Below are 24,593 nucleotides of genomic sequence, written 5' to 3' on the forward strand. Positions count from 1 at the left end.
AATCGCCAGTGCTTCATATGAAAGCTTCTTTAGGGTATACTAAACATCCCCTATTTTAATCTGACAGATCCGACGACATATTTTCAATATAAAAAAAAATACCCACCACCTGAGAAATTTGATTTCTATACCATGATAACTAGACACATGTCGGAAGTCTATGCAAGCTTAATCTGACACGCTCGAGCTACTCCCGAAATCCCCTCTTTCCCTCCCCAACTATTAGGATGTATATGTGTCTTATATATATATTACAAAAGTATAAAAAAGTTACTCTTTCAGCGCAGCTACTTTCACAGTGAACTCTATACATACCCTAAATCATTCCTAGTAAACCATAAAGATATCCTGTAACGTTTAGTTTAGTAAAGGAACGCAGACAAAGTTGTGTGACATTGAATACACAAAAAAATTAGGCCTGCTATGCAATGTTTCCCTTGAGGTATGCAAAATTGATTAAAAATATTTATATGTTATATATGCATTTTCATAACTTAACTTAAGTATGACAACCATGTAAAAATTATATTTTAAGACTGCTGCTTTGCAATCGGGATAGACCATAGAAACTAAAATCGTGTAATATTTATCTCTTCTCTGCACGGCTGGCAGGTAACAAGTAACGAAACCGAAAATATTATTCTGCACTACGTACTGAAAGTCTTGCACCGGCAGAAATGGCACCGTTTCATACTTCATGTAGCGTAAAATTAAAAGAACTTGTGATGAAACTTGCAATAAAGGAGGAAATGCTCATGCGTGGTCAAACTTCCGTTTGTCACATTCACGTGTGTTAACTCAAATTGTCAGTACTTGGCCGGGCGGCTCCGGTACTAGAGCGAATGTTATATCATCTGGCGCGACATGGCCTGCCGCATTTTCCGGTCCCAGGACTCCGCCTCCGCCCAAGAATGCCGGACGTCTCTGAACAACTGAAATGTTTAGAGTGCCCCATTAGTATTGTATAGGACAAGGACGAGGTTAAAGGGAATTCCAAAAAGGGCACTATTATAGGTAGAGTAATAATTATTTCATACTTTTTAGTTCATATGAAATATTATTGTCTTAGTCTTGATAATGTAATACCCCCCGTATTACATTATCATTTATATGATCATATATAGGATCCAATATATATGATCATTTGATCATATCTGCATATTACATTATCATATTTCATTGATCCTATTTTACGTCATATGTGGTTTCAATAGCCAATGGAGAGCGCTAACGCTGACAGGTATTGACGTCAGGGTTACTAGATCTCAGAGAATTCGATTTGTCACAACTCACAAGACATCGTAAGTTTTAATATGGCTTGTTTTTTGTTATTTCAGCAAGATTATCCAAGTATATTATTAGAAAAATAATTACATTACATTATTTGAAACATATTAACGAACAAGAAATTAAAAACTCTTTTTTATAATTAATAACTGGCAACACCTATTTCTATGACCGTATTGGATCCAATCTCTCAGCAAATGTCAAAAATCTATGATCAAGGAAGAAATGAATCATATGTCTATATTACATTATCCAATATCATTGACTCAATGATCTCGGATCCAATATATATGATAATCTAATATCCCCCTTTATCATGTAAGTCGGTTTCAATTCTTTTAAATAATATTTTTTTTAGTAAAGAGGTTTTAAAGATTACCTGCGATAGCCAGACTTCGTCTGCTAACAGTTCATTGAGTATGGCCGTGGTGTCGTTATTGGGGTTCTGCATTCTCTTCTCGGTTACTCGTTTGCTGCACTCGGCGTACATTAGGTACTTCTGATGCGATATTCGGGAATAAAGCTGCACTCTACCGCAACACGTCGAACATACGAGGAAGTCCTGAAATTAAATATTCATATGAAAATAAATTAATAATAATAATAATCTTTACTTAAAAACTTTTAGTAGGTATCTGTTACATTGTGTTGGTATATGACCTAGGAGTACAATACAGTTGTATACGAACTTTCGAAGACAATAAATAACGGACTTTACACATATTGTATAACTTTGGCGCCTGCACTAGGCTGAGCCTGTCCTGCAGATCACCAATATATTTTCCTTTTTTTAGACATATAGTTTAGTTAAGATTTAATTAAAAAAAACACAGGTATAATATTGGAAAAACAAATAAAAGAGCATCTAATAATAAAACTAATTCAAGATTTTTAATTTTAAGTGCGCGCTGTGTGTGTGTGTGTGTGTGTGTGTTGTCTATCTATTTATCTCTCGTAGCATAAAATTGTCTTGATACAAAATGCTACACTGCTCCACTTTCACGAACGCTAAATGTTAGAAATGGGCCATCTTGACAAAAATAAAATTAACCATTTTAATCGACTCCCAAAAAGGAGGAGGTTATATTATGTTATATTATAAAAATAACCTACAGGCCATAACTAAAATGAAAGCAAGTCCTAAAATTCGTAATTTGCTGTTGGCCGTTCTTTTACATGGCTGCGTAGTAAATAATATTATAATTCGTTAGGTCGACAAAAATTGTGTTTTTTGTATGGGAGCCCCCATAATTATTTATTTTATTTAAATACTATTATTAATTATTAAAGTGTACACATTTTTAAGGCCTTTGTGAAAATTTCAAGTGCCTACCTCTTATCATCATTGCTGACGAGCAAAAATGCCCAAAAAATCACGTTTATTGTATGGGAGCCCCCCTTGAATATTAATATTATTTTGTTTTTAGTATTTGTTGTTATAGCGGCAACAGATATACAAAATCTATGAAAATTTCAGAAGTCTAGTTATAGCGGTTCTTGAGATACAGCCTGGCGACAGACACAGACAGACGGACGGACACACAGACGGACATACAGACAGAGGGATGGACGGACGGACAGACAGACAACGAAGTACGGAACCCTAAAAATATCGTAGTTGTGAGTGTGACTATGACTCTGGGTACGTCAAAGTAACGTACCCAGTTCGATTTTATCTTTTGATTGAAATAAAAATTTTTAAATTTCAGAATTAATTAACAATTAATGTTGATTAGTATAATTTCCCATACAAAACGGCGAATTCGCATCGCATCACAAATATCTGGACAAAACTCATACTAAAAATGATAAGGCGATGTGAATTCGCAGCTTTGTGGGAGTCCTAAAACCATACCTTTTCATAAGCGAGTCTCGCGTCCGGCTGAATAGGTTCTAGCGTGGCGGGGTTGTAGGGCTGGCCGTACAGCAGCAGGCGGGCGGCTGCGGGGCGGGCGCAGGCGCGGCAGGTGCCCGCCGCGGCGCTGACGCTCAGCCCCGGCCACGTCGCCGCCGCCCCGTCCAGCGCGCGCGCCCCGCCCCCCGCCCCGCCGCACGACACGCGCGCGCGCATGCTGTCCGTCACCTCGTCCACGGTCTTCACGTTGGACAGGAAGTACTCATCTGAAACGTCAGACGGCTTAGGCAATTGCATGCTTATGAGTGTTTGTCACTGTAGCTTGTTGTAAGGTCTTATTGTATACAACACTCTTTGCAAGTAAACAATGATTATAATAATTAATTAATATTATTGTTAAGCTAGAGCATCCGTGGCGTAGTGGGTAGGTTTGAACGAGTGCGTCTCAAAGTTAGAATTTTGGTTCGCCCTCGCAGAGAGTGCAGATTCGATCCCAAGAACAAGATCCCAGTCCCAGACGTTGACCTGCTCATTCTTCTGGACTAGGCCGACTATGGTGCTTGAATGCGGGATGAGCTTGTACATGATGACATTTAAAATCGTGTCCCAGACACTACAGTATTTGATGAGTGGTTACTGCACTCAGCAAAGTGTAGTTTTTACTATTAAGCTGTTTCCCAATTTGATTTTGTATTAATTTTATATGTATATTAATGCTTACCTTGATAGTTGCATCCCGATCGATATTACATATAGGTGACCGTGGAGTAACTTAAAATTAGATAAGGCTAAGCAGTAAGCAGCTTAATATAATATTGTTCATCTTACCTTTTTCTTGGAATATTTCAGTAAGGAAATTAGGATCTAAGGCGTGTGAGATGAGAGTCTGTATATACACTTCGAAATTTTCTTGGTACATTTGGGTCTCCAGCATTCTCTTCTCGATGAAATTGCAATCGTCGAGTGGAAGTTCGCTTCTTATTAATTCTACAATTGTTTCTAAATGCGATTGTGATCGAACTTTAACAGGGACTTGAGTATACAATTTCTTGTTTTCCGGATTCCACGCAGCATACTGGAAAAAACAAATAATTTCTTAATCATATTTAACGTGCTCCTACGTTAAATAAAGCACTCAGCAGTGCAACAAAATCAAAATATATTTTTACGACTTTGAGTTTTTTACTTTCAAAGGGGTACGAAGATTTTGGCCGACCTACTTTCGCTAAATGTGTTTTTTCGCGTTCACGAATATTGTTTTCAAAAATGGATACCTAACATCAATACAAACAAAAAATAATCTTAGACAAAACCACGTAAAGAGTCACATTTCGAAGATGCTAAAGTTTTACCAATTTAAGATATTGCAACTTTGGCAGCTCAAATCTTCGAAATGTGACACCTTACGCGGTTTTTTCCAAGATTGTTTTTTGTTTGTATTGATGTTAGCTATCCATTTTTGAAAAAAAAAACATTCGTGAATGCGAAAAAACACATTTAGCGGACAGTAGGTCGGCCAGGCTCCATACAAAAATCTTCATACCCCTTTGCTTCCCCGATTTTCTTAACTCACCGTTGAAATATTTCTGTATAATACTTTGCCATTCTCCTCGAATGGCTCATATTTTTGCAGTAACGTCCTGCCATCTACTCTCCATATAGCAGGCCAAAGTTCATTCAATTCACTTTTTATTGCTACGAATTCTCCGGACTGAAAATAATGATAAATAAATATAACTGATAATAATAATTAATGTATAATGTTTTTTAAATTTTCCAAAAAGTCGAATCCAGAAGTCTATTGTTGTATCTATTATCTAGGGTCAAGCAAGGTCGTATTCACCTTACCTACTGATATTGGTGATGAAATAAAACCGGAATAAGTGTAGTAAATTAAAATTCAAATCAAATTAGTTGTATTTGAGGTTACTACGGTGAAGTAAACACACACTGTTGTCTGCAGTGTATGATTGTTTGAATAAAATAGATACTTACACACATAAAAAAAAATATTTAGTATCTAAGTACACTTTTTTTCGGCTCCGCATAGTGAGGCAAATCTTAAGTGTTCGGCATAAATTAAGGCTTCGGACAAGCTGGTAATGGGTTTAAAGGGTACTTATTTTTTAACCGACTTCCAAAAAACGAGGAGGTTATATGTTCGGCTGTGGATATATATTTTTTTAAATTATTTGTTTAGGTAATAACACTAGAAAATAATGTAAAATGTAGTGTTACAGCTTTCTATTGTTTATGAAAACCAAATCTGGTCAGTAGATCAAAGATTACCTAGAGATCAATAAAGATCCTACAATCTCAATCGCATTACTTTGTCTCTAATAATTCCGTATCCGTAACTATTGATTTGTCTCACTGTATTGTCCGAGGTTGGGGACCTGGTGATTTGTACCACAGGCTTTGGCCTAACACAAACACCAGCTCCTCACAGACCTAGGTATGCTGATTAAAAATGTTATCTAGCTCATAAGACTGTTTGTGAGGAAAAATAAATAAAGAATTAATTAAAAAAAAGAATTACAAATTGTGATTAGTTAGTGCAGATAAGAAAAACTTTGATACGTTTTTATCTAATTTAAATTTGATCACTAGTAATATGAAAATACATATTATTGGAATTTGGGACAGGGGAATGTACCTACTTACTTATGTCTTATGCAAAAACATAATGTAAAGTCTATTAATTGCACAATATGTCTCAATTATTATTATATAATGTTGCCAAATCCAGTGCTTTTATTTGAACACAAGGCTTTGAATTTTAAACTCACAAAGGAATTTATATATTTTTTATACAATAAGGGGGCAAACAAGCAAACGGGTCATCTTATGGAAAGCAGCTACCGTCGCCCATGGACACTCGCAATATTAGAAGAGCTACAGGTGCGTTGCCGGCCTTTACACTATCATAGGTATAATAACTAAAACCAGACACTGCATTATTCATTCAAATTCTTTTTATATTTTATTCAAGAGAATTCTCAGAATGTTTATACACTCCTGATATCAAGCTCTTGTTTCTACTCTTTCACGTGGTAAAGATGATGTTGATACAATTCAGCAAAGTCTTAAAATGAATAAAAATAGTTTCTGTATCTATAAGATGTGGTTAAATCAATTAACGACCTTTGGAACACATGATTTATGATTACCTACTAGGTACTGCTTGTATAAAGACATGCAGACAGGAAACAGATAATGTGCCCAGATGTCAATTTATTTTACCACACGTTATGTTGCTAGCACAACATACCTGATACGGCATTTCTTCAACCGGCCGGTTGCTGTCAATTTGGCCCGTGCTTGATATTTGCTGATGGGACTTTATGTGGTGCAATTTCCTGTTTGAATTAGAGTCGTTGTCCGATCCATACACGCCGTAACCTAATCCGGCTGCATGTGCCGAAACTAAAATAGTAAAATATACATTTTAGTTTACTTATTACAAAATTTTAAGTATTCTTAGAATATTGAATTAGAATATTATGTACATAATATTACCTTTTGCGCAGATATTTTTAAATTTATCTATAATCGGTAATCACACTAGGTATGGGACACAAAAAAGTTCCGACTGATGAGCAAAAAAAAACAACAGTCTTCATAGGATGCCTTTGATGTGTTCTGTACTTTTTAAGCTGTTACTGCCACTTGCCAGTCTATTTTATATTTGACAACAAACGCACGTTAAAAAGCGGAAAGGAGTGGAAAAGGAATAGGATATAAAATGTGTTATTCACCAACGTGATAACATGTACACTTGATGTAAACTTAATAATCTTTCGATGCTGTATCGGGCTGGTAGGTTACTGTACAGATATTTCAAGTATATTGTATGGACATGTTATCCCTATTGGCGAAGTGAGGGGTGCTACCAGGAATAATTACAAACTAAAATTATTTAACACATATATCAGTAATATACTCGCGTTTATTTTAGTCTTTCCTATTATACAAAAGTATTTACATATAATATTCAGTTGTGCATAAACAAATAACAATTAAATAGAAATACAAAACTTATATTCAGGGCACGGCCTTCTAATAATACATTATACACAATGTATAGCTGTATTTATTATGCAATAGTATTCTTCTTATAATATAAAAAAAATCACTTTCGTCTAACAGCAAAGTACATGAGTACATTATAGTAACCAACTAAAGTCAAATACTGTAAAATTACAATACATAATTTAATTATATATACAACAGACACCACTGGTATTAGACCCATAGAAAAATATACCACGATTTGGAATTATAACTGGTAGCACCCCTTCAGTAGCGAGTATGACAAGAGTCACAGAATTTACAATATACATAAAATGGCACTAACAATGTGTCATCAACATAAGGGTGAAATCTTGTTACAGACTAACCTAAATATCCCTCTCTACTAAGATACGTACATCACATTTTCTCAATATAGAAATTATTTACAGTAAATAATAGATTTTATCTAATAAAAATTTACATATCACAGTTAAAATGTAACAAGTTTTCACAACCTGCCCAGTCGGCAGCTAGCTTGCTCCTGTCATACAAGCTTCAGGGCTGGTTCTTCACCATCGCGCTCTACTTCTCAAATGAAAATCTAATAAATTAAACGCACCTTCCTCGGGTTGATGTTGGTAATAATATTGCTGCTGTGGGGTGGGCTGCAGAGCGGCCACGGGCGGCGGTATGGGCACTCTTGGCTTCTTAGGCGCGGCCGGCTGAGGCGCCACCACGGCCGCAGGCGTAGGCTTACTCATGATCGGATTTGTCGTACGACCTTTTTTCCCTTTATCGTTTAAGGGGGTAGTGGGGACGTTGAGCACTGGCTTGTTTAATCGCCTCGCTTCCTCGTCTGGATCGTAGCTGGACTCATCTGTACCATCGTATTTTCTTTTCCGATCTTTGAGATGGTAGTATCTTGGATCGTCCAAATCTACTCCCTTTGAACCTAAAAGATTCGCCGGCGTCCCATGTAACTGATTTGATCCCAACAAACCAATCGCACTCATGTTTGCAGACGAACTCATAACTTGACTATTCAATGACATACCTGAGCTCAATGCATTCGTGGAAGCCATTGCGCCGTTGGAATTTTGTTGCGAGTTTCCCTCGCAATGAGGTTTATTGTGTTCGTTAGGAGTATATGGTTTATTATTGGTATTGGTATTGCTATTGGTGTTAGACCGCGACCAAGTGGATTTCCTAGCGCCTCGGCCGGCCGGTGGCGGAGACGTGTCTCTTTCGCCTTGTAGAAACTTAAGGTAAGAAGCCATGAAACCTGAACCGGGGCCCGTGACCGGAACATTGAATTTTTTTTCCATAACTTTCGAGTCTTGTGCAGTATTGTTAATACTCTGCTGCTGAGAAGTGGGTGCTACCGTTGATGCAGTATTTCCCCGTTGTTCTGCAAGGAAACCAAGTTCTTCCTCTATATTAGGCACTACTACCTTAGGCTGTTCCTCTTCACGAGTTTCTGGTGTAGAAAATGATGACGAGGAAGCCGAAGGTGGAGTTTCACTAAACGAGGAGAGAGGTGTTAACTCCACAGAGGACTGGAAATCTGGATGGGGGCCCAAGTGGAAAGGTGGAAAATAGGTTAAAGCATGCCCATGCTGCATAGCCAGAGCCTGGTGTTGGTTAGCGAAATTTGTTGCATGTAGAGGAGCTTGAGAACCAAAAGCAGATGTGCCGGGAAACATTTTTGGAGGGGGTGGAGGTAGATTCCACCTTTCAAAGTCGAAATAGGTACCATTTTGTTGTTGATTAGTGGTAGAACTATGAGCTGGTGGAGGAATTCTATTTGCAAAGTAATCAGCCATTACAGCATTTGAGAGCTCATTAATATTTGGATGAGAAGATTTCTCTGTGCTTTTTCGCCTTGATACAGATTTTGTAGGAGTAGAATTTGATACTGGAGGTGGGTTTTTGCTGGTTTTTACATCCTGTAATTGACAGCTCTGTTGTAAGCTTTGCAGATTTTTTACTATACTCATTGGATCACCGCGACAACTGGAAAGGTCTTGTAATGCTACATTGTTACTATCAAAATAATGTTTCTCAGTTACAGTAATACTTCTTTCAGTTGAAGTTTGTGCTTGTGTAGGTTTGTCATTATTATGAGTATTGCTTTCAGATGCACTATTGCTAAAATTACTAGAACTAAACTTTCTAGGTGCTTGCCTCTCTGACTCCCAACAACTTTGATTGGAAGTCTGATTTTGATTACGTTCAAACCTATTTTCACTAAATGATTTACCTTGTTCAATACCTAATGCTCTTGTTATAACTGAAGGGTATGCTACTTGACTATTCTGAGATGGAGGTCTCGTAACGGAGGCATCTAAAGGTGACCTTGGAGCTGCACTATTAAGTTTAGAATAGTGATCTCCATGCTGCTGTGGTGAATTAATAGAATTCATTGGACTGTGGTACACAGGATATGCAGGACTAGAGCCATGACCTATAGGAGAGGTTTGCGGGGCAGTCTGAAGCGGACTTTGTTTTCTTGCTACAACCACCCCACAATCTGGACCATTTTGAGAACTGCTACTTGAGTAGCCTGTATCTGTACTTGAGCTGCTTTTTGCTCTCACATGATAATCTGCTTCAACATTATTTCCACTTTGATAATGTCTGAAACTAGAGCTTTGAGAAGATGAATACTGAGACCCACCGATTCTATTGGACTTGGTGCTAGAAGAACTACTATTATAGTTTAGTCTTCCAGGAGCGTCCATTATTGAGTAACTTATTGGAGATGATTGGGGCTGAATCTTATCACTTGGATTTGAATCACAACTTTTTCTTTGCTCATTAGATAGTTCAGGGTATATTTTACTTTGGGCTTTAGTTTGAACTTGTGGTGGTTTAGATGTAGGTGATACAAAACCACTGCTACTAATAATAGGTCTAGAAGACTTTTCGGTTGCAGAGCTTTTCGGAGACTGGGAATTATAAATGGATGCTGATGGTCTAGAAGTTGAGGAAGGAGAACGATAATCTTTACTTGGTGGGGTTGGGGAAGAGGTCACTGATGGAGTTGACACAATACATGATTGTTGGGTGTGAGCAGTAGAGCTTGCAGAACTTGAATAAGACTTACTTCCAGCATAATCCTGCTGTGATGAAAGCTGACCACTTTTTGAGTTACTTGAACTATAATTATCACTCTGGTTTCCAAATGAAGGAGATTGAAAGAAGGTGGATGATGAAGACGATGTTGGCTGTTTTGATGCCGTTGCCGGTGATCCGGATCTGTTAGATTGTTTGGCTGAACTTGCAATTTGAGAATTAAGGTGGTTGTTTAGAGTTTGTGCTGCCGCAAAATGGGCATTAAAATTTTCATATGTAGCTGATGATTTAGTAGTCGCTGGGCTTGGAGACGAAGGTACAACACTTTCATGAGGCAGAATTCCAAAAGGACTTGGTAGCTGGTTATTCCCTTGCCAACTTAATCCTGTTGCTCCTCCAGGTGTTGCAGATTGATCAAAAAATGTTCCTTGAGTTGCTAATGTCTGGTGAGAATAATTTTCTCTCAATGAAGACAGCTCACTCTCTACGGACGTCTGTTTTGATGCAGCTGCAGCTTGTGCTTGGGCAATCACTTGGCGATGTTGTGCTTGTAAAGAAGAACTGTAATGTGCCGGTTTTGGGTTTGCATGATGAAAAAGTGGCGAGAATACTGCATCATATCCTACAGCTGGTGGTGACAAGAATCCTCCTGGGTTAAAAGGCGAAGCAGTTGATGATCCTAGCTGCCCAGCTAAGGAAGCCGTAGTATGTGCAGCCTGTAATAACAATTGGCTAGTTGTGGATGGCACTGATTGACTTCCGAGCCCAGAGCCACCACTTGCTAGATGGTGATGAAAGTCCCCACTTGCAGCACCAGCTTGTACGCCCGCTAACCGATTGTATTGAGCGTATGCTGACCATGGTCCTACTGGATCCATTACCACCTCCGTGTTGTTTCACTTGAATATATTATATTTTAACAGATGTCCACACTCTCATCCATAGTTTTTATGCACTTAGAGTCTTTATTTACCATCAATTCGATTGTAAGCACTCAGCAGAATCATTCATTATTTTATTTTTATATTTTTCGAAGTGTCAACATGCCTGAAAAAGAATTAAATAATTTATAATGCTGAAATGGTATAGTGATACAAGAATTAGGAAGGATAAGAAACATAAAATATTACACGTCCTTAATATCATTTGAAATAAATAAAAACAAAGTAAATAAAAATAAGGCGCCGCTCCATGATGGTAGCGTCGAGAGACAGAACAATGCAGAAAATTATTTATGTAGAATCCTTTTCAAAAAGTGTGCATTTACTTGTAGAAACATACCCATTGTCTTCGTTTTAAATAATCATTCATCAATGTGCTTTTATTGGACGCTCACACGGCAGATAACATCATAAATATGGCCTCGATTCTTCGAGTGCTCGTTGCGACGGTTTTGTATAGAAGCGAATATAATAGCCACAAATAATCAATTACAATGTTACGCAACTATTCACATTAATGTTACCACTTGCCACTAACTTTTCAGATTATTTTTTGTGAATAATTGTGCTCAAGAAGATCAATTTCTTTATTTACAAGTAAAAATACGACAACGTTTCGCCTTTCACATTAATCGCCGCCATCTTACTTGTCGAATGTCGAATGAACGACCGCACAACAAGTACAGCAGCGCCATCTTTTTAAAAGTTTTTATTTTTTCTCTGTACCAAAACTACCAATTTTTGACAATGCAATATCTTCATACTTTTGAATAATTTTGTTATTTTGAAAATAAAATTTGAACAAAAATCCTACTTTACTAATTTATTACATTTTTAATTTGTTGGTACATGTTCTACGTAAATATATAATATGTATTCAAAAATATTTCTCTTTCTATATTTTTCCTGAATGGCATGGCCAAAGCCCAAAACTATGGAAAACAAATCCTCATTTTTTTTTAAATGCGGATATGAGGCACGAGATGGCGGAGACGCATGACGGCTGACGCACGGTGCGGCAAAAAAATCATCAAAAAATAGAAGGCAAAAGGCAAATCATAAAGTTACAGTCTGTCAAGAAAGTCATGACAGGCGGGAAAATTTTTAAATCAAAGAGAAGGAGTTTTGCCGGGAATGTGAAATGGTGATGTTGCGTTTTTATAATATTATTTTCCTAAAATTGTGTTATCTGGGTTTTTAATGTGTAATATTGGTAGGATATTAACCATTAGATATTCGTTATCATGCACAAGTGTGGGAAAATGATGTAATAACCAGAAACGTGCTCTTTTGTGTTTCCTCCAAAACTCCATCGAAAGTTTCAGTAAAGCGTCTACCACTTTACTGAATCGACCGACTTGACTTCTTGATTTTATGCTTAGACTTTGACTAGACTTTAGACCTGACTGACCTGACGATAATATTGAAAAAATTGTATTAAAGAATATTGTTTTCCCGCCATAATATTACACTCGACACTGGCCATGGTTATAGCCGAAGTGCCATTATAAGAAAAAAAATAATCAAAGAGAATGTCATAATATGACATTTAAACTACGTTAAATGAAATAAAAAAATAAGAGAAGGACCAACTTTATTAATTAATCGAGATAAAAATGTGCATGGTGACAATCACAGATTAAGTATTATAGTATAGATGTAGTCTTAGCCCGTGTTCGCGTGGCCATTTTGTGCTTATTTTCATACAAATATTGTGCGTTTATTTTCTTCAATATTTCTATAATTTGTCGATTATTTCGAAGCACATTATCATACAGGAAAGAAAGTCAATTAGTTAATGATATCGATTAACTATAGTTCAAGTGATGAGAATCCGTAACCACACGTAAAAAGCTATGCAATTTTTATAGCCAAATTATTAATTGATGTGATATTTTTAGCACTAATGCCTTATATAGCACGAATAAGGGAATAATAAACTTATAAATTATCTTTTTAGCTTACAAAAATACCGATTGAAAAGCCCAAAAAACGTTATTCAAAACTTACGTATTTAATGTTAAATCCACGTGTTTGAGGCATTCTTTGACTATTCTTATGGTTTATTATATAGCGGAACCACCAAACTCAACAATATCTAGCATAAATGTTTACTAAAAACCTTTATTAACACTTTTATTACATGAAATATGCCGACCTACTCCTTTGTTATGTCCTAGTAAGTAGGACATAACATTACACGCTTTTGACGCTTATACACCGATATAAGGCTCTCTCTAGTCTATAAATAAATAAAATAAATAAATAAAATAATTTATTTTCAGCCAAAAAAGCCCATATTATAAATAATTTTTGACAATAAAATAATTATGAAATAACAAATAATCACAATGCAGCTCATCAGTTCATCTTGCTACCCTGACATGTAGCTCAGTTAGTCTGCGAAGGAGTGGAGAGTCAATTCACTCCGCTATCATCTTCAGGACCGTATTCCGGCTCTCCCGAACTCTATGCACCACTGACGCTACCTTTTTCCGCATAATCGCATAGAAATCGTCGACTCCTGCATCGGCAAACATCCCGGATGCACTGCAGTATCGAGGGAGCCGCAATAGAGACCTGAATATGTTATTGTAAAGGACCCGCAAGGCGCCATAGGTCCGTTGAGTAAAGCTGGCCCACAGACCACAGATGTAAAACACCTGACAAAATGCTTTAAAAAGCGTTATCTTGACAGGCGCTGTACACCTGGCAAACCTGTGTGCCAGCATATTACCGCGGACCGATAGCGCCCTGCGCTCCCTCTCAATATCCTCCTCATCACTAAGAGTATCTGTCACCACGTGACCGAGGTATTTAAATTTTGTAACACGACTCAGAGGTACTCCGTTGAGTAAAGGTGGTGGACATTCTTGGTGAATGAAAGTCTTATTATTGCATTGAAATATCATGTACTCACACTTACCAACATTGATGTACTCTAAGCCGTGTTCAATAGCGTACCTCTCACAAATTTTTAACAGCCTGTTAAGACCACTGATTGAGGGGCTCAGCAGTACCATATCATCAGCATAACTTAAGTTATTCACACATACACCATCAATATGACAACCAGTATGAGTACTGCTGAGCTCCTCGATCAACTGGTTTACATAAATATTAAATAATCGGGGCGAGGTTTTTCCTCCTTGTCTCACCCCACACTCTAAGGAGTAAACCTCAGAGAGTGAATTACCCCACCTAACACAGTTCCGTTGATTACCAGACCAATACGTCAATAGCCCAATTATGTTATTTGATACGCCAAGTTTTCTTAACTTTGTACAAAACTTCTAATACGATACGATACTCTATCAAACGCCTTGGACAAATCCAAGAAACATGCAAAGACCGGCGTTTTCCGCTTGGTATAGTACTCAACGGTCTGTTTCAAACATAGTATGGCACTCTCAGTAGACACTCCCTCTCTAAAGCCAAATTGTGTGTCCCCAATCGAATCACACTTCTTCAGACACGTATCCAGTAACGCATCTAGAACTTTTGCTAATATTGTAGCAAGAGAAATGGGTCTATAGTTTCGCATACTGGACGTATCCGCCGAAGCATTCTTTACGATAGGGACCACAATAGTTCTCATGAGGTCTGCTGGCAAATAGGAGTGCCGGATACAAAACGTATAGAACATTCCTAATACTCTTTGCAGATGAAAGCCTGCGTGCCGCAGGTGCTCCACACTGAGTCCGTCGTGACCAGGCGATTTTCCCCTCTTCATGCCATTTATCACCTTGGACACATCCTTACCCGAGAAACCAATCGCTGGGCCCGACTGAACTTGACACTCAGTGTGGAGAGCCAGCGGCAACAGGGATTTCACCTGAAAAACCTCTCGAAATAAATTTGCAATCTTAATTGGATCCTGCACCCCCTCTATACTAATAGGCAGCCTTACTTTACTATTTAGTTGCTTAGTACCTCTCCAGAACTTTTCAAAACTCTTGGATTTCTCTATAGTACCTCAATGGTGACAATATTAAAAATGTAATAAGCGTTCTCTGTGAAAATACAAAGAAAAAAATACACCCTTTAAGCACAGTATAGCAATATTAGCACATTAGTCCCTACAGTAACGAAACGCCTTTGATGTCGCACGATGCCGCCACCGATGACAGGTACCGAGCAGATATGCCAGGGTTGCCACGAAACGGGAAATAAAATAAAAATAAAATATTGTGCTTATAATGCAAATGTTATCATTTAATCTGTTTCATCAGCGTGTTCTATTTACATATTATGTCGTACTGCCAGATATTTACGTGAAACTTTTTTTTAGATGATTTTAGTTCTATATTTAAAAATTTAATTAACCCACCAAGCCACCGGTGAGCGAGACACAATACAATAACAATAGATTTCCAAGGATCCACGAATCACGAATCACGATCGAAGGATTAAAATAATGAAGATGCATTCGAAATTTCGAATATATAAAATATCCAATAATTAATCACACGTCAGGTGTAACAGAAGCAATTCAAAACTCTTATTACGTGCGCGGTAAGGGCGGTCCAAAGGACAAAATGTTACACTTGGTGTGTGTACCTAGCTAGGTAGGTACTAATTAGTATGTAACAGGGTATTTGACAGATTTTTAATTTATTCTTTATTGTTTCTTTCCTTGTTACACTTCTTACAACGTAAACAATAAAATTAAATTAAGAAATTTAAAAAAACTCCCGCCAAAAAACTTTAAAAAGTAATGAAATAATATTTAAAGTTTAAATAATTCCTAAGAGTAAAGTAATATTTTAGTCCATAATTGTTATCATGGTGTGTCGGAGGACCGCCAAGTAAACTACGACAACAGCGACTTGCATTTTGTGTCGCCATAATGGCATAATAGTCGCTGATTCTTTCGATTCGGGTCGCTGTGAACTGACCCTTAAACTGTAATGTTATGTGAAATCAAACATCTACATTAGCGGTCCCCCGACACACCTTGATAACAATTATGGACTAAAATATTACTTTACTCTTAGGAATTATTTAAACTTAAAGTCAATAAATATTATTTCATTACTTTTTAAAGTTTTTTGGCGTGGATTTTTTAAAATTTCTTAATTTAATTTAATTTTATGCTTTTTAAACTTGTGCAGAATAATTCATATCAACAGGAACAATACCTACCATCTATAAAATATGTCCTCTTGGATGAGGCCGTCAATATGAGCCCAAACATGAAACCTCCACAGATCCAGGTGATGCTGCAGCAGCAGCATGCAAATATTTATTGTTTATCAACGTCTAACTGGTTGTCGCAATTAAAATTGCAAACACGAAACCTCTGCTCTAAGTTGGTAAGGAGTTGGGTATCCTATTGATTACCAGGTGACGCTGCAGCACCAGGTCAACTTTCCAATAATATGTATATATTCATAAGTGTCACGAACCAGGATGCAAAATATAAAACCCATCAAACGACTGCAAGTTGCTAGTCGGCCTATCACGAACCAGATAAACCGTGATATTTCAGCAATGAGCAGGCTGATGATGATGAACTATAGCTAAGAACACTCTCGATCATGTCAGCTTTCAAACAAAACAAAACTAGATCAAAATCAGTCCACCCGTTTGGATGCTACGATGCCACAGACAGACAGACAGACCGACAGACAGACACGTTAAACTTATAACACCCCTCTTTTTGGTCGGGGGTTAATAAGACAGAGATGCAAATAAATGCCGCCAAGGCCAACACAATAATATTAGTGTAAACTGTGAGCCGATATTTATGAAAATTTAAATCCTTTTTATTTTTTGAATCAGATTTACATCCATACACTGAACATTTATTATAATATCCCATTGTTTATAAGATAAGTTATCGTTTTACAACACAAAATTCATAGACAAAGCGCCAACGTCACCCCTGTGCGCGCAGGTACCTATACAAACTCCGCGAGTTTGTATACGCGGGCCCGCGCCGCCCGCTTCCCCGCGGGTACCCCTCCGTTGCTCTGCGCAAGTACATTCGTTTCACTACTGTAGGGATATGTCATATTGCTATACTGTGCTATAAGCGAGAAATACGTTTAGAAAATTTTCCCGCCTGTCATGACTTTCTTGACGCACTATATATATTAACTTTATGAGGCAAATTGCCAGTGACAAGTAAAAGGCGGGAATTGGGCGGGAATATAAAATTTTGTATCGTCGGATCGTCACCATATCGTCACTTTATCATTATTATTAGCGGTCTTGGTGCGATTTATCGAGTTAGTCGAGAGAAGCTAATGAAGCTAAACAACGGATCTTAATTAGCACTGTATAAAAACAAATACAAAAGCGTCCACTAAAGCGCAACGAATGGTATCTACTTAAGAGGAGTCCACACCGCCTTTTTTCCATACAAACGTTGTCCCCTGTTTCCTCCCTGGATAATGCTAGTAAAGTTATAATTTTTTTCCTGAATATCTACGGCCACTAATACAATGTCCCTATGTTTTCTTTTTTTTCATAATTTAATTATTAAATAAGATATGAACGTTCAAAAACCCAAAAAAATGGCCAGATTTTTCGCTGTGTTCAAACGCCCAGAAAACAGATTTGGCTAAATTATACAAAAAAAGCAAAACATAGGAACACAGCTCAAGCCTTTTTTAATCTTTAATGAAAAAAGTACTTAAATCGGTTAAGTTTTGGAGAAGAAATCAGGGGACAACGAATCGATGATTTTCTGGATTTTCTACAGTTGTCTCTATCGCGTTCTGCGGTATAGGCTTGAGGTAAGGGAGACAGCTATAGATATTACACGTACTTTTTTTTTATTTCTCTAGCCCCTGGTGTATCCTCTTAAGGTAAGCCACAGCCCACAGGGCATACTAGCTGTTGCATGCGATGATTCGATGTTTATGAGACCGATGTGTACGGTTATGACCGATACGGACCTTAATGCCTGGTTTCTGGGCCCCTACATATTTATTTTAGGTATTTGTTTGACACTACGATGTTGCCACTTTTTAATTTCTTTACTTTCTTGACAGACTATACAACTTGCGAAAATCTAACTGTCCACATATCGCAGTTTTTGAGGTAAGTACAGCCTGGAGAGTGGAGACTGTGGAGACACGCTGAAGACAGACAGATGAGCAGACGGACGGAAGTACGTACCTAGTACGTACAGACAGTCAAGTTTTGATAATTAATGATAGAGTCCCGTTTTATTCTTTGGGTACAGAACACCAAAAAGGCAAAAGGCGCCAGTCAGACTATACAATAGCAATCATAATAAAACCCCATTTTTGATATTTGTCCTTTACCGGCAGCGCCCCCGCCCACGTTCATTTAAAGCCTTGTTGGTTCATTCTACCGAATGCAAGAACAGTTGCCCACTCGTGGATAATATTCGTTGGTTGCCCCTCCCACTCTCCTTTCGCTCGCAAGTCGCTAGTGTGAAAGGCTCTAGAATTCGTCATCTTCAGAGCCTGCAGTGCTGTCAGACTCAGAAATATCAAAGCACATTAGCCCCGCCTACACACCCCGCTATCCTTCAATCGTGATATTATAATGATTCCATGAATCGTGCCACCGAGCATTGTGCTTTACTCTGCAGCTAATAGTGAACAATACGCATATACGGATGCCGCATTATAGCACGAAAGTAGGTAAAGGTCGTAAGTCCCAAACATGTTTTTGATGATTACTTAAAAATTAAATACAATACTAATATTTCCTTTAGCCATTATTTTATAAAGTGTGTGATTGTAGTAGTGCAAGTTATTTAATAATAGTAACAGATATTTGTTGTAAAAATATAACTATCGAGTCAAGTGAATGGAACTTGACTTGACACGCTACCGCATGTCTAGATCGTGTTTACGTTAGGCAAATATCATATAAATATAGGTACAATGGTTAAATAAATCTCAATTTCATTTATGTCAATCGTCTTCCGGGATCGTAATACTTACATATTAGAAAACACAACAAAATTTGGCAGTCCGCTCTTCATGACGTCCTTTGAAGATAAATGCTCACACAACCTAAGGCTGCATCCCCATCAGACAGCACGACGTGTCTGATGGGGACGCAGCTTAATAGGAGTTTTGGTGGGTATTTGGGTTTTTAATGTGTACTTAATGTGTACAATTGGTAGAAAATATTTACCAATAAACATTCGTTAAGTACTTATTCCAAAATTCCATCAAAAGTTTTAGATAGGGACTACTTTACCCAATCGACTGACTTGACTTACTACTCTCACATTTAAATAGGTACTTATTAAAGGAAAAAAAAACTGTAAATTATTTTAAAAAATATTATTAGATACACTTACAATTTTCAAGTTATTACAGGTTACTTACTGTCTTTGGTACAGATGCAGAATTAATATAATAATATATCAACGGGAAGACAGCTTTATTGCAAATAATAATAGTCGAAGTTTCACCACTACCTGAAAAGTGAGGCTCTATCCTACAATTAACTTGACAGATCAAGTATGGAGAATCTGTCAAAAAAGTTGTGAATAGCCTATTCGACACTTTATCAGAAAGTGGTGAAACAGGCCCTAAGAAAATTAGTTTCAAAATCGTCGGTCAGACCAAATAATTCATGTAGTTTTGTAAGTTGGTAGGTATACTTAGTGCGTCAAGAAAGTTAAGAAATTAAAAAGAGGCAACATCGTAGTGTCATCCCTTTTTTCTTATAAGTTTTACTGAAAATCAATCTAATCTTATAAAAGCGAATATTAATATTATGGTACTTAACATCAGAACACTTCAATTTATTCACTTTTTATTGGCAAAATGTACACACATGTAGGCACCCAACAGCTTACCGAAAAGTTTAAAACGTCTGACAAATTTCATTTTGTTATATTGGCAATATGGTCGAGTATCGGCGACATGTATGAGTTGAGCTGAGACCTTTTTCGACTTAACTGTTTTACCGACATCCTGGCATTGGAAATTACGCTATACATATCGAGATAATTGCAAGTGTTATTCTTGCCCCGGTGATAGACTTACCCCATCTCACCTTATTGATTTGAAAGAGATGACACTACGATGTTGCCACTTTTTAATTTCTTCACTTTCTCGACAGGCTATATAGTTATTCCTAAAGGTGTCCAGATGAACATACTAAAAGTCCCCGGCTCGTGCACTAGGTACACACAACTTTCAACACTACATGAATTATTTGGTCTGAATTCCTTAATTTTACCAGGCTATAAAACTTAAATTAAATACTTATATACGAAATAAGAAAAATACAGGTCAATCAAATCTTTAGTGTAACCAATTTTAAAAAACACAAATTTTGAAAATTTCTCATTGCAAACTCTTTGAATAGGGGTTATTATGAAGTAGGAAGCAATCCAAAACACTCCACTGTTGAAACAGTAACTTTTTATAAACTTTCATCAGCATTTGGAACTCTGTTGATGAAAGTTCAAGTTCAAAAAAATATCAAAAAAAGGAACATAATATTTTTTAAACACGAATTTCGAATACAAAAGTAAAAGGGCCCATTCACGGCAGTCCGCCGGCTTAGTGGAGCAGGATAGTGAATGGGCCACTATAATAGTCTGATGATAAAGGCAAAACAGAACTAAAGCGTCACTACCTTTGGTCACTACTCACTACGCGACAGCGATGCGACGCCACACTTTACGTTCCCTTTAATTTAAGTGTCGTAATGTCGCTTAGTGCGGTCTCGCCTTATGATTAAACACTTAAATAATAATTTCTTGTAAGGAATTAAAGTATATTTCCTAGATAAAAATACTATATATTTAATATTTGGCACGAAGGAACTAAGCACATTGGGGATAAAATCAGACGGCATCTACGGACTTACGGATCGCATTTTGTCGGCGCAGGACGGCTCCAAAATAACAAATTGTCACAAAGTAACAAGCTAACAACTTGCTAAAAACAAACTGGAATATTTAAAGTTTAATATTATCCTTAATTTTATCGGTAATAATAAATGGTAATACGTTTATTCAATGCTGCGGTGCATTAACAATGTAGATAGGCGCATAGCAGGCGTTTAATATTTTAAGGCCTGACGTGCGCAAACGACGATATCATAAATAGGCGACGACGAGATTGCAGACGCAAAACTTTAAGGTCGTTTGGCTCAATTTTTAGGTTTATTTGGTGGAGCGAAGACTAATCTAGGCGGGTGTACGCGCATGCTAATTGGTACTTGGTAAGTTAGTTATCAGCAGTGGCGGCCTTACCCATTGCGAGGTCGGAAGGTCTTTGCGAGGCCCAGGGCGATTGCCCCATTCGCCACACCCTACAGCCGCCACTGGTTATCAGACAGAATTATATTATAAGCCTACGGCTGCGTGCGCCTCAGTTCCAAAAGGACGCATTCCATTCTGATAGCGCGCAGATAATAACAGATTGCGAATCAGACGTTGACAACTTCTGTAGGTACGAATTACGATATCGGTGGGACGGTGGATTTGTAAACATGTGCAGATTACCAAAAAATCTTAAAGTTGTCACGGTCTATACCTGTATGTTTATGCGCGTAATAATTTTGTTTTGTTATCTACATAAATTACATGATTTTGAAAACGTAAACATTTTATTTCTGCAACCTGCAAGTTAAACTTACATTTAAATATTATTGCGTTAATCGCATTTTAAGTTGTCAGCGCAACTTTGGTTCCCATTTGTATATTATTTATCAATACTTACTAATATTATAAATGCGAAAGTCAAAAGTGTGTCTATCGGTCTGTCTGTCTGTTACGTCTTCACGCCCAAACCGCTGAACCGATTTTGCTGAATTTTGGCATGGAGATACTTTGAGTCCCGGAAAAGGACATAGGATACCGACTTTTTGTCCCCGGGAAAAATGTACGGCTCCCCGCGATAAACGAGTTTTGACGCAACGGAGTTGCGGGCTTCATCTAGTATCATAATTTCTTTTGATAAAATAAAAATGTTCTAATACATTTTAAATCTATACAGTATGTACACCATATTTTAGTGGTGAATCAAAGAAACAAACGATATTAAGAGATATAAATAGATAATAAGATTTGCATGGCATAAGTTTTGTTACTTAGAGTATCTATTGACGGCAGTGTTTGGTATGGCTATAATATAGTATTATTTTAGGGACGTTTAAAAATGAGCTGTATAAGGTTGGGTTGCAGCAACTAACTTTAACTATAACTTTAACTACAATGCAAAATGTCAAATCTTTGGTTAAAGTTAAAAAACTTTAACTTTAACCACGCCTCTGGTGCAACCCAACCTAAGAGATACTACTTTTTAAATATATCTATAACATTTTATGCATATTCATATTGTATCTGAACCACTGACCACCATTATACAAGTACGCTGGACTTTGGGTATGCTTTTTGTGCCTATTGGATTGGATACCCACCTGCTTTTTGTGCCTATTTGAAGCGGAATCAGCGCCCCCAATGCGGGCGAAGAGAACTAAAGTTGACGTAACCACAACCAATAACAACAGTTGTCATCACTGGTATTAGTTCCAAGTACTCCCACTACTGCTATCAGCGCCAATATGGAGACTTTCAAACGTCATTTTACGTCAGAGTTAGTTCTCTTTCCCCGAATTGGGGGCGCTGATTCCGCTTCAAATAGGCACAAAAAATAGCTGCCATTTCAAAGGGTATTATAAGTATTCATAAGTCCAGCGTACTTGTATAATGGAGGTCAGTGATCTGAACAATAATCTGCCAATAGCTATGCCGTCGGATTTATTTTTACAATGTTATTTCATATTTTTTTCAATAAGTTGTAGTGAAAACTACACACCTAAACCTAAATACAATTTTACTTATTTTCAATGACGTATCGAAATAAAGGTAAGTATTTTTTTATAACTAAATATCCTCTTCCAATTCGACTGGCACCTATACAACTCTGTCCTTGTATCGCCCAAAGGTTGACTGGTAGATAATGCCATAAGGCATTAAGTCCACCTTTGTATATATGTGCATAAAGTTTTTAAAATAAATAAAAATAAATAAATAAATACTTACTCTTTCACAAAAATAAAAGCACACTTCTCTATGGCTACTAATTTTATGATGTACTAAGTTTAAAAGTAGATATTATTTTATATGTTAACAAACACTAAATTTTAAATAACATCTAAGAGACAATTTATATTAGCGCAGAGTCGAAGCGCATCGAAGCGAATTCAACCTTAACTCCAAAGCGTTAACGTACTTTATTACTTCTGAGAATTTTGTGTTCAGTTTTTGGGAATTCGCTTCGCTTTGCTTCGACTCCACGCTATTATAAATTGACCCTAATTAACATTTAGACTCTAAAGGTTCCCTCACCGGGAGCATTCGCTTAGAATGTAACGTTACAGAGTCGAGCATTGCAATGCGCAACTTGTAATGATACTAAAGTCTAAACCGAGCATTACAATGTGCACCTTGTAATTGATAGTGTGTAATATTTTGCTACAACTTGTAACATCAACTAGCTATGGAATGCTTATAGTCGAATGTTACATTACACACGAATGCTCGTCAGTCCGGGAGATAGTGTACTTTTTTGGGCATTACATTACACGTGTAATGTAAAGCCCAAAAAGAATCTATAATTTTATTATGCTCGCGGTGAGGGAGCACCTTAATTGTTACGTTACAAGCCTTGTAAATGCATCTTGGATTTATTGAGTTGAAATTGAAATAAAATTTTGGCTGGAAATGCTGGAATGCTCAAGAGTGACAGTGTTTTAATATTTTACACCATCGGTGGTATTATCGGCAATAACCATGCGTCTTGTCATTGTCATTTATCAAATTATAACATACCCCTATCTCTTTCATACCATTTATCGGTGCAATACTGCGTAATGTGAAAAGCTCTTAGCTAAATAAAAGTCGTTTAATTTTTATATTGCGTATGATGACTGGTGCGCAGTGATCAAATGACTTTGATTCTGCCCATGAGCAACGAAAAGAAGAATAATAAGACATTGTTATTTTGTAAAATATAAAATATTGTCAAGCTGATCGCACATATTTTGTCAGCACCGTACGCGTCGAAAACATCACATAGTTTACGATATGCGGCGCGTACGGTGCGGACGAATCTGCGAGGTTTCGCATCATGTCATACAACGAATTCTAAAATGCGGCGCGTTCGGCTCGTGCGTACCTACTGATAAATGTGTGATCACATTATTACTGATACTCTAAACTTTTTCACATATTTTATGACGAAAAAAATATGTAAGGACATGTTACTTAGTAGGTAATTGTAGCTATCTATTAAAACAATTCGCGTTAGTATAGAGACGTTGATGAATGTTATTGTTCTTAAACTAACCTATGATTACATAATATAATATCGTTTTCCACACTGGTAATTGACGATTTTTCTTTGTGATTTCTACGACCAAGTGCTGGTTTATTTTTAACAGAGATCATAATATTTTGCATT

The 24,593-nt window shown here is 37.1% G+C and overlaps 1 protein-coding gene across 2 annotated transcripts; it reads right to left on the reverse strand.

The window, feature by feature from the left end:
- Window positions 1-278: 278 nt before the first annotated feature.
- LOC121728629 (proline-rich protein 12-like) lies at window positions 279-11,843 on the reverse strand. 2 transcript variants are annotated; one of them, XM_042116832.1, is made up of 9 exons: window positions 11,513-11,843; window positions 10,263-11,278; window positions 7,776-8,564; window positions 6,414-6,568; window positions 4,716-4,853; window positions 3,971-4,217; window positions 3,143-3,408; window positions 1,667-1,849; window positions 279-932 (listed from the first exon to the last, which is right to left on the reverse strand). In XM_042116832.1, the coding sequence occupies exons 2-9, from the start codon at window positions 11,107-11,109 to the stop codon at window positions 846-848; spliced, it is 2,712 nt and encodes a 903-aa protein (XP_041972766.1). In that variant the 5' UTR covers window positions 11,110-11,278; window positions 11,513-11,843; the 3' UTR covers window positions 279-845. The 2 variants fall into 2 exon arrangements, with proteins under 2 accessions (XP_041972766.1, XP_041972765.1); XM_042116831.1 differs by having other exon boundaries at window positions 7,776-11,278.
- Between the last annotated feature and the right edge of the window lie 12,750 nt (window positions 11,844-24,593).

This window comes from Aricia agestis, chromosome 7 (genome assembly GCF_905147365.1).
Source record: "Aricia agestis chromosome 7, ilAriAges1.1, whole genome shotgun sequence".
NCBI classification, from domain to species: Eukaryota; Metazoa; Arthropoda; class Insecta; order Lepidoptera; family Lycaenidae; genus Aricia; species Aricia agestis.

Excerpts from the sequence above, each read along its gene's own strand:
- LOC121728629 (XM_042116831.1), bottom strand. The coding sequence starts at position 11,109 with ATGGATCCAGTAGGACCATGGTCAGCATACGCTCAATACAATCGGTTA. Across the intron at positions 4,218-4,715 it reads TATACAGAAATATTTCAACG|TATGCTGCGTGGAATCCGGA; the intron begins GTGAGTTAAGAA and ends TGTTTTTTCCAG. Across the intron at positions 1,850-3,142 it reads CGAGACTCGCTTATGAAAAG|GACTTCCTCGTATGTTCGAC; the intron begins GTATGGTTTTAG and ends ATTTAATTTCAG.